Below are 11,544 nucleotides of genomic sequence, written 5' to 3'. Positions count from 1 at the left end.
AAAAAAAAAAAAAAAAAAAAAAAAAAAAAAAAGAATGGGTTTTACATTTTTAAATCGTTGGGGAGGGAAAAAATCAGAATAATAATAATATTTTATGGCTTGAAAATTCAAATTTTTGTGACTGAAATCCAGATTTCAGTGTCTTTCAGCATAAAGTTTGATGTGAACACAGCCTCCCTTGTTCGTTTAGACATTGTCCATGTGGCTTTTGTAGCACTGTGCAGAGGTGGGTAGTTTTTTGTTTGTTTGTTTGTCTGTTTTTGAGACGGAGTTTCGCTCTTGTTACCCAGGCTGGAGTGCAATGGCGCGATCTCGGCTCACCGCAACCTCCGCCTCCTGGGTTCAGGCAATTCTCCTGCCTCAGCCTCCTGAGTAGCTGGGATTACAGGCACACACCGCCATGCCCAGCTAATTTTTTGTATTTTTAGTAGAGGCGGGATTTCACCATGTTGACTAGGATGGTCTCAATCTCTTGACCTCGTGATCCAGAGGTGGGTAGTTTTAACAGTGACCAGGTGGCCTGCAAAGCCTAAAGTGTTTACTACCTGGCCCTTTACAGAGACAATGTGCTGACCCCTAGTCCATATTACTAATAGAAACAAAAAAGGCCACTTTATCCACAGTATTTAATTATGAAAAATTTCAGGCCAGGTGCAGTAGCTCATGCCTATTATCCAAGCACTTTGGGAGGTCGAGGTGTGCAGATAACTTTAGGTCAGGAATTCGAGACCAGTCTGGCCAACATGGTGAAACCCCATCTCTACTAAAAATACAAAATTAGCAGAGCGTGGTGACGCACGCCTGTAATCCCAGCTACTCAGGAGGCTTAGGCAGGAGAATTCCTTGAACCCAGGAGGCAGAGGTTGCAATGAGCCAAGATCATGCCACTATACTCCAGCCTGGGGGACAGAGTGAGACTCCATCTCAAAAAAAAAAAAAAAATTTCAAACCTACAGAAAAGTTGAAAAAGTGATAGAGTAAACATCTTTATAGCCTCTCCTCAATGTTTGTTATTGTTGATCTTCACCATAATTGCTTTATTTATCTATGTGCTTCTGTGGTGGTTCTGGTTTCTTTGTGGAATCACTCGAAAGCCAGCTGTAGACATGGTGGCACTCACCTGCACTGAGCGTTGCATTGATCTGAAATTCATTGAAATTTATCAGGTCCCTTATCGTGCCTAATAAAAATGGCAGCCCTTTTCTAATACTATCTTACATCCAGTCCATTTTCAGGTTTTCCTAATTGTTCCTGAAACGCCCTTTTTTAGATAGGTCTGTTTGTTTTTGAACCAGGATATAATTGAAGTTGTGTGTTAATTTAGCTTTGTGTATCTTTATATATCTTTTGCATTTCTGGTTTCTTTCAATCCAGAATAGTCTCCTACATCTTTTTCTTGTCTTCTCCATGATACTGACTTTTCAAAGATCAGGCCAGTGGTCTCATAGAATATCCCTCATCCTTGATTTATGTAATTTTTTTTTCCTCATGATGTTGTTTAAATTGATTATCTACCCTGTATTTTTTCTAAAATAGAAGTTAAGTCTAAAAACTTAATTAAGCTTAGATTAAATTTAGGGCAAGAGTGGCGTGCAGGCTGCTGGGTCTTCATGTCAGATTGTATCATAGCGGATTATCGCAGTATCTGAGAGAGGTAAGGTTGATCCCATTGTTAAGGGATGTCTTCATTACAAAGTACGGTTTCTTGCAAAACTACAATTTTTAAAGGAAGAAAAAGATATCAGCACCTAGAGTCAAAAGAACATATTTCCAATATGAACCAGTACTCTATAGTGTATAGTATACTGTATACACTGTATACTGTAATAATATAATCAAAGGGAATTTGACAAAATAGTGCCCTCCCCAGAAACATGCACGAGTCAGTACTCATCTGCATGTGCTCTGGGGACTACGGGGCTCACTGAAGCTCACAACACAGAATCAGAAATAGTGCTCTACAACTGCTCCAAGTGTGTCCCCAGGTCCAGACTGCAAACTGTTACCCGCCAGGAAATACGTGCAGAAACTGAAAAGCAGCATTTAGAAACCTGCAATTAACACTGCAGTGACATGTAAACGTGTGATTGTTTTCCTAGTCATTCGTTTGTATTGTATTTTACAGACATATCAATGTGCAGTAGATTAGAAACTTCAAAACAAAAAACCAAAATCCTGGTTCTTCACCAAACATGTTGGGAAGCGCTGCATGAAGACATATGGTATCAGTCACTGCCTTGAAGAGCTCAGAGGAGACAGGCTGTGCACACAGAACTGTGCCAAAGGGGACTGGCAGGGATGCTGCTGCCCTGTATAGAATCTCAGATAAAAGTATGGGCCATTTCAGTTTACTGTACGAGGCACCAAAGATATTTACAGATGACCCCAACGGTTTCACATGTATTTAGAGGGCACGGACAGGGAATAAAAGGCTGTTTCACCTTTACCAACAGAGGCAGTCTCCAACAGCCCTGTAAGGCAGGTGAAAATGCTGAGGTTGGATAATTTCCACCACTATTAAAGCCTGAACTGGATCTTTCTTGAGCCCAGTGCCCACCTTCTTTTCTCTCTACCAGTGGTTCTGAAACCACTAATCCTGATTTCACAGGTCTGGAGTGGGACTCAGACACACGTAAGCTTTACAAGCTCCCTGTGTCATGAATCTGATGCACACCCAAGTCACAGAGCTGTGCTGTCTATCCAAGTGCCTTGACCTGCATGGAGCAACTGCTCACTGCACAGGTGCTGTATAGGTGGCCGATGAGCAACAACGAGGCAGGAAGGCGGAACCATTTCCCAATATACTGAGCAGTCTTGGTATAAAAAAAATTACAAAACCATATCATGATTATGCTTCAATTACTCCAAAATGAGTAAGTGAAAAGAAAAAAGACAGTTTCAGCTTTTCTAAAATATGATTAAGCCCACAATGATTACGCGCAAGACACAAAGAGCAGAGCTGGAGGAAAAGGTGTGGGAAAGAAAGGAAAAGCAGAGCACATGAATCTGCCATACTCAGATCCGAGCCATAAAGAAGGGGCGCGTACTGGTCCTGCGCTGCTTGCTTTCTTATGAAATAAATGATTTGGCTACCTTTCCTACTCTTGATTAACCTCTTGGGAGTTACTAGATAGTAATAGTCATTCCTTTATCCAAAACATCATGTGGCTATGCAAGATCCTCCTCCATTTTAGAAAACAATCTAGCTGTGACCAGTCTGAGTTTTTTTTGTGTAATTAAATTAGAGCCCTTTCTGTGGTTTGGTAGGTGGTGGTGTATTTCCTTGTGGAATGTTCACTGTTGAGTGTTCAGGGTTGAGCCAGTGGAGAAGGCTTAGGAGAGGTCTTTAGTAGGAACCTTCATTTTGGCTGTAAAGATGTGGCTTCTATCTCCAGAACTTCTTTAATGATGTCCAAGAGCTCCTAGAGCTCTTTCGGCAGTGCTGTAATAGAGACATAGAAAGCACAATCAGTAGAGGCTGTTTCTGTCCATCATGACCTCAGAGAACATTGTTTGCAAGGCCAGAAAAAGTGCTGAGATGGAAGAGTCTACAGGGGTTACAAGCTATGAAAAATAACGCTGATTTTGTTTTGGTTTCAGACATTATTCTTGCTTTTTTAGACTTCATTAGGTGCTTTTTAGATGTTTTCATGGTGGGTGTGTGTGTGTGTGTGTGTGTGTGTGTGTGTGTGTGTGTGTGTGTATTTTTGGTGACCTATTTGTCCCAGTTCAAGGGTAGCTCACACTAGCCCTGTTATGGGCAAGATATGGTTTTGATAAGATAACATTGAGTTCCTTGAGTGGTAATTCACTGTATTCATGCAACATTTCATTTCTGTAACAGAGTCAAATATCATCACGTTTACAAACGTTTGTGTAACAAAAGGAAAGGCAGCAAAAAATATCTCCAAAATATAATCTAATCATTACACTTAACGTTTGGTATATTAATTTATCATTATGCGATCTGATCATCTAAATGTCTTCCCTCTGTGGATTCTTATTGTATCTTACAAATAGATTTTTTAAAATGAATTATGATTTGGCTGATCTATAGAAATCTTTATTTAAAAACAGGAGTTCTTGAGTTTGACTTTAGTTTTAACATTCCCTCAGTCATGACTGGGACATCAGTCCCTTTCAGCTTTATTTTTCTGATCAATAAAATAGGGCTGATGATATTTCTTAATTTAGAGGGTTGTTGCATGCTCACTAGGATAATCTATGTGAAAGTGCCTGGATTATTATGAAGGACTGGCCAAAGACTTTCTGGTTTCAGTTTTATTTAAAGCGCAGCAGTCGGAGCAGGGGTTCTAGGGAGTTTTGGCATTTGCTTATTGCTGTGTTAGAGCTGCTTCAAAACACTTGGGGAAGGAGCATGTTGCAAAAATGGCAGAGAAAAAGGAACAACCTGAGACATTTGAATACTTTGATACTAAGGAGTTTAATACCAAATAATAATGTATTTATAGGTTGCCCCTGGGGTTATAGAGAATCCTTTAGTGAATGCCGGAAAGTTATCCCTTTCTTCAGTTTTGCTGTCTTATATGCTGATCCCAGGGAGACTCAGTGATTACCCACCCTGTTGGTTCAGTCTGTTAGAATCCTTGATGAGGGAATGACTATGCCGTGGTCGGGGCCTGTGGGTCCCTCTAGGCCTTTCTGGTATAAACCATAACAAAATATAGTCACTTGGTTTTGCAGTCAGTTTAATGCAAAAGTTAGGAATTTGCTATGACATTTTGTGGGAAATACTTTACTTTGTTCACTGACTAACAGAAGTTCCTCAGGCATTTCAGAATGGAAAGCAAATAGAAAAGGACACTTTCCTTTCCCATGCATTGACCTTTTTCATTGTGTTTCTTTTTAGGCATGCTTCTTACGGCCAATGAAACCCCCAAGATGGGCATCTATTACATTCCGGTAAGTAATACATAGAGGAGTTTCAGAAAAAATAGGACAAGCAAAGATACTTTTTATTACTTATTTAGTTTTTTGAGACGAAGTCTGGCTGTCACCCAGGCTGGAGTGCAGTGCTGCAGCCTCGGCTCACTGCAGTCTCTGCCTCCTGGGTTCAAGTGATTCTCCTACTTCAGCCTCTTATAGCTGGGATTACAGGTGCGTGCCACCACACCTGGCTAATTTTTATATTTTTAGTAGAGATGGGGTTTTGCTCTGTTGGCCAGGCTGGTTTCAAACTCCTGACTTCAAGTGATCCTCCCACCTGGGCCTCCCAAAGTGCTGGGATTACAGGCATGAGCCACCATGCCCAACCCAAGATACTTTTTCAACTGGATGTATTGAAGAACTTGGGTCTACAGGTGGCTGTGTACATTAGACACAGTAGACTCACTTGTAGGTTGAGTTTGCTTTCTGGAGCCAGTCAGTTCATGCTCATACATTCTTTTATGGAAACCGTTTAATATTATATTAAAATAGACATTAGAAATTAGTATTTATTCTTCTGATTTACATTTATTTTTTGTTTCCAAGTATTTCACAATCTTAAACTTTCAGCTATTATTGATCCAAAGGTCTAATTCTAAAAGGTCTTTTACTCTTCAAGTCATCGTTCACTGTAGTTTGTTTCTTTTAAAAGTAAGTTACATATAAAAGAAGTTAGCTCACGCCTGTAATCCCAGCACTTTGGGAGGCTGAGGCGGGTGGATCACGAGGTCAAGAGATCGAGACCATCCTGGTCAAAATGGTGAAACCCCGTCTCTACTAAAAATACAAAACATTAGCTGGGCATGGTGGCGCGTGCCTGTAATCCCAGCTGCTCGGGAGGCTGAGGCAGGAGAATTGCCTGAACCCAGGAGGCGGAGGTTGCGGTGAGCCGAGATTGCGCCATTGCACTCCAGCCTGGGTAACAAGAGCGAAACTCCGTCTCAAAAAAAAAAAGAAGTTATCATAGATCATCCTAATCAGGGATGGCATGTAGTTTGCAAAAAAAAATCTTTTCCTCCTCTCCTTAAATAATTCTTAAATAGCCAGAAGCTCCCTACCCTTCCCTTAAAGTTTATAGTAGAAACAAAACATAAGGAAATATGATCTCATAAACAGAAAAGCACATAGTATAAAGTTGGCATTAGATTACTTTATACTCAGCAGACGTCTCCCTTATCTGAGATTTGAGAAGAGGGTCGAGTGAGTGGCACTGAAGATCAGAATTTGAGGGAGGTGAACTCTCCATAACCATTATCAGCCTCCAGGTATGAAAATTCTTCCTGTCTACCATGGTCCTTTTAAAATTGCTCAGCCATGTATTTTCAAAAAAAAAGCATGCTGCTTGCTGTTGACTGTGCGGTTTCGGGATACTGATGTGTAGCTGGAAGCACTTTGAGATATTTCATTTGGTTTGTAGTGAAATGAAGCCTGTTCAAACAGGAAGCATTTTGGTTTTCCTAAGTTGCCATTCGTTCCTTTTCCCCTGGACTCACAGACACTGCGTTCATATTCCTATCAACTTACCCATCTTTCCTTGTATTCATTTGTTAATAAATATTACAGACTGCATCAACTGTGTGTCAGGAACTGTGCTGTATGCTGGCAGTATTACAGTGTCTAGGGTACGGCCATTCGCCTTGAGGAATTACTGTTAGGAATCCAACAAGAAGGTAGGCAATTGCAATTCGTTGTGAGGAGTGCTACCAGGGTACTGCGGCAGCACATAGGAGAGACCCTGTACCCCCGAGGGCCTGGGAGCTGATGAGAAGTGTGATTGGCACTCAGAGAAAACTTCCCAGAGGGAGAGACTTTGAAGGAGGGACCTGAGGATAGTTGTGTAGACTGGGTGAAGGGTTGGGGTAGAGTGAGGTGCCGAATGGGAGAAGGATTTTTTTATTTTCCTTTTCAGTCGGCTTTCCCAGGTTGGACAGATGGGAGAAAGATCTTGACAGTAGAGGGAACAGTGGGTGCAGAGCTGAGGGAGCAAGTGCCTCCCACGTCTCAGCATTCGAGTTGGGGGACAGGTGGAAAGCCAGATTAGGAGGGGTCTTGTGAGCCAGCTGTGGGGATGTAGGGCAGGGAGTCCTGGCAGAGTTGTAAGCAGGGGAGTGATAGGATCAGATCTGTGTTCTGAAAAGATTACTTTTGCCGCCACAAGACTCAACAAGCACAGACTGTGGCAGCCCAAGGAGACATGATGGCACCTACATTGCCTGTGCCAGGCTCCCTTTGTAGTAGTTGTGGCTGTTTGTGGTTCTGGGATAATTTGTGAGAAGTCTAATCTGGTAAGCAGTACTTTCAGAGGATTCATCCTTGAATTCCCCAGTGGCATGTCTTAGAGATGTTCATTGATTGAGGGTTATACAGATCACAAGAAATGCCTTCCCTCGGACCAGTGCTACATAGTTTTCTCCCGGTTTCTGACCCTTTGGAGAACATTGTAAGGAGAGGCAGAATAAATCAGCTTGCACCTAACCTGTTCATCATGAGAAAGGTCTCTTTCAGCTTCCTCTTAGAAGTGCTTATTGTATTTTGATCAATACAGCAACATGGACAGCAAGCCTTGCCTTGGATCTTAGATCCCTTCCCCATAGATAGAATCAACTAGCGGGAAGGTGAAAAGCATTCTTAGTGTGTAGTGTGGCTTGCTTTGAGAAGTCTGTGTAGTAGAGGAGGAGATGGAGGCTGGAGAGCCTCGTTGTGGAGAGGTGGGGAGGGACTGTCCTGAAGACAGTTACAGTGAGGCCACCTTACCGGCTTGTATGAGGATGGTGGCCATGGGGATAGAATTGGAAGTGTTGTTATTGCTGTGAGACAGACTTGAAATTGATGAGTGTGGGGAATAAGGAACAGCAAAGGACCCAGGATGACACCCCAGTTATTGCTTGGGAAAATGTGTGGATGACGATGTCATTCTGAGTCCAGGAAGAGACAGGAGAATATTAAAAATTATTTCCCCTTTGACATTTTCTGTGTTTTATAAAATGATCTTTTAAAGAAAGCAAAACAGCTTTTTTGTTTATGCCAACAATGTATGCATATTCCTATTCTAAGTGGGTTTCAAAGTATACGAAAATAAAAACCACCTATTCCCTCTTGATAATAATATAACTACTATTAATACTTGGATATATTATCTTTCAGTATGTGTGTGAAGTTGTATTTTTTTAAGTTTTAATTTTTTTTTTTTTGAGACAGAGTTTTTCTTGCCCAGGCTGAAGTGCAGTGGCACAATCTGAGGTCACTGCAGCCTCTGCCTCCCAGGTTCAAGCAATTCTCTTGCGTCAGCCTCCGGAGTCTCTGGGATTACAGGCGTCCACCACCACTCCTGGCTAATTTTTATTGTTTTTTTTTGTTTGTTTGTTTTTTTGAGACAGTCTTACTGTGTCGCCCAGGCAACAGTGCAGTGGCACAATCTTGGCTCCCTGCAACCTCTGCCTGCTGGGTTCAAGCGATTCTTGTGCTTCAGCCTCCCGAGTAGCTGGGATTACAGGCATGCGCCACCATGCCCAGTTAATTTTATTTGTATTTTTAGTAGAGACAGAGTTTTCTCATATTGACCAGGCTGGCCTTAAACTCCTAGCCTCAAGTGATCCACCCGCCTCAGCCTCCCAGAGTGCTGGGATTACAGGTATGAGCCCTGAAGTTGTATTTTATATACAAATTGGTTCCTAGTTTCTTCAGTTAACCTTGAAAATATTAATTCTAAGGTATTGAAATTACCTAAAACATTTTTAGGTATCTCTATTATTTGTCATTGCCAGGTTTATGACATTTCTAGTATCTTAGAACTGTACGAGACCCATTGTTTACTTCTGGTTCTCTGAATCAATTTCTTAGAGTGGGCTTTTTTGTTCCAAGCAATGGGAACTTTAATTAGCATGAGTCTGAGGGGCTGGATGACAGCCAGGTGATGCGAAATGGCCTTCTTGACAAATGTTAGCTTATTTTATAAGACCTTTTTAGTTTCAGCTTTGTACCTAAGATGTAACAGAAAGCTGTGAAAAAAAAATCCAGAGAGTTCTCTCCTAGGTGAACTGCATGTGGGGACAGTGTGAGCAGAAGTTGCTTTTGCAAAGCTAAGCATTCTACTGAAACTTGGACTCCAGTGTTCCCTTCTGACCTGCCATTCTGACCTGCTCCCATAGCACTGAGTGATGGTTTATAGCACCACTTGTCTTTACTTTGAAACTGCTTTTTGTAATACTCCTTCAAAGCAAAGAGAGAGCCCAGAGGTCTGAAAGCCTGCCATTTTTCATAAGATTTTATCAAACTTACCAAGCTGACATTTGGCACGAAGGTTCATTTGAGTCCTGTAGAACCAGAGAAATGTGTGTTTAATGTATGATCCATGCCAAGTTTAGGAGGTCTGGACTGTGATTTGTATTAACATCATATAAATCAAGTTTGAAAACCTTTTTCCTCCTTTTTGGGGCATACTGAAGATGAAGGCAGCTTAGCATTTTTTTAGCTTGTTAATTTTTGCCTTTCTATCTGATACCATCTTTCTTGAGTAGTTGAAATCTCTGTAAACGAATGCAGTTCCTGATATACCACCTTCTGGCTCTCAGTTATCCCTGCAGCCGGCTTGTCCTTTGAGACCAAATGGGTTGTTTCCAGCCCCTGTCCCATTTTCTCTGTCCCATTTTCTCACTTCTTTCTCTTTTTTTTTTTTTGTTTTTTCTCTCAGAGACCAGGCTCTATTGTTTTGTTTGTTTGTTTGCTTCAGGGTCTAATTCATCTGCAGCTTCAGGGACTAATGCCAAGAATAGTTTTTCAAGCTTTGTTTTCCTCTGAAACATAATTTAATCTTAGGTTAGTTCTTTATAATTAACACCCTTGGCAACTATGTAGACTCCAGAGGGAATCCAAGTCCCCTATGGCATCCAACCCGAAACCCAGCCCTGTGCTTAATGCTGTTTCTGTTGGAAGTGCTCCTGAGCTTCGAGCCCCTGGCACATCAGGGCGCTCCTGCTGCCCGCTCGTTGCTTGGTGGTGGTGGGTGGGAGGGGGCCGGTGATTGCTTGCTGCTTGGTAATGTGGATGTGTAAACTTCAGGGAAAATGTAGGAGGAAAACATATTTGTTTGCAAAGCTGTTTGATTTAGAAGAATAAAAGTAATTCAGTTGGCCAGGCACGGTGGCTCATGCCTGTAACCCTCTATCACTTAAGGACAGGAGTTCAAGACCAGCCTGGCCAACATGGTGAAACCCCATCTCTACTAAAAGTACAAAAATTAGCTAGGTATGGTGGTACGTGCCTGTAGTCCCAGCTACTTGGGGGGCTGAGGCAGGAGAATCGCTTGAACTTGGGAGGCGGAGGTTGTAGTGAGCCAAGACCACACCAGTGGACTCCAGCTTGGGCAACAGAGTGAGACTATGTGTCAAAAAAAGAAAAAAATAATTCAGTTAATTAAGGGTATGTGCTTTGTTTTTGTTTTTTTCTTTTTTAATGTAAATATTTAAGCTGCTATAAAGAATAAATACATCACTGCACCCAGCTTTCAAGAATGGCAGTTAGGTACTTTTATTTTATTTATATTTTTATTTTACTTTATTTTATTTTTGAGTGAGACAGGGTCTTGCTCTGTCATCCTGCTAGAGTACAGTGATGTGATCAGAACTCACTGCAGCTTCATCCTTTGGGGCTCCAGCATGCTCCTGCCTCAGCTTTGTGAGTAGGTAGGACTACAGGCGTGTACCACCATGCCACACCAGCTAATTTTTATGTAGAAAAACGATCTTGCTGTGTTGCCAAGGCCAGTCTCAAACTCCTGGCCTCAAGTGACCCTTCCACCTTGGCCTCCCAAAGAGTTTGGATTACAGGTGTGAGCCACTGCACCTGGCCAGGTATTTTATTTTGAAATGTTTTCTTAAGAAAAAACTCCTATACTGATTAAAATGTTTTGACTATTTAAAATAAATCAAAACACGCTGATTAAATGTTTTAACATTTACCATTTAATTTAAAATTCAGAAAGTACTCTTGGAGCCTGTAAATGAGGCAGAGTTAAAAACATGACAGATTATATCTAACTTGCATGAGCGTTTCTGCTTCTGTTCAGAATAGCACTGGAGCTTATCCAGCATAGTCCATAAACCCACAAAACTCTGTCTTTGCAGATAGAGAGCCTATGTGTTAAGAAGCATGTGACCTCAGGAATATACACAACACAACTTCACAGAGGCATGCAAACCAAAGGAAATGCACAGAAGTTTTAGAAGCCAAATTTTTTGGAATATAATAAAAGATTGTTTAGTGGCTGTTTCTAAGCCTCTCAGCTGAGTGGTTAGCACACTCCCCCAGAGTGGAGGCTTCTGACATCGTTGCAGGGTTCATCGGCTGCCGTCTCCTCGGGGCTTCAGTCACTGGGCTAGGGCAGACATCTGTGCTCCAGCACCCGTGAAGATAACAGGGCAGTACGTACTGCAGAGTTGTAGGGGTTGTCAGGGAGATGCTTTTCAAATCATGGTAACATTGGGAAGTCCGTTTTAGGGAAACAGCATGGAAATTTTTCTAGTAAATATATGGATATTTGCAGTCTGCAGATTTTTTTGTTGCTCAACGAAGAAATAAAAATAGACATAGTCTTTTTAT

The 11,544-nt window shown here is 41.6% G+C and overlaps 1 protein-coding gene across 3 annotated transcripts in view; it reads left to right on the top strand.

Moving 5' to 3' along the window:
• Nucleotides 1-11,544, top strand: part of NOL10 (nucleolar protein 10) — a 116,786-nt gene that overhangs the window by 44,770 nt on the left and 60,472 nt on the right. For all 3 annotated transcript variants that reach the window (XM_017525580.2, XM_017525570.2, XM_017525555.2), the window contains one exon: nt 4,871-4,923. In XM_017525580.2, the coding sequence (XP_017381069.1) occupies nt 4,871-4,923 (53 nt within the window). The remainder of the gene's footprint in view (nt 1-4,870; nt 4,924-11,544) is intronic.

This window comes from Cebus imitator, unplaced genomic scaffold (assembly GCF_001604975.1).
Source record: "Cebus imitator isolate Cc_AM_T3 unplaced genomic scaffold, Cebus_imitator-1.0 Scaffold1, whole genome shotgun sequence".
Lineage (NCBI taxonomy): Eukaryota > Metazoa > Chordata > Mammalia > Primates > Cebidae > Cebus > Cebus imitator.
This window is presented reverse-complemented; position numbering and strand designations above follow the sequence as displayed.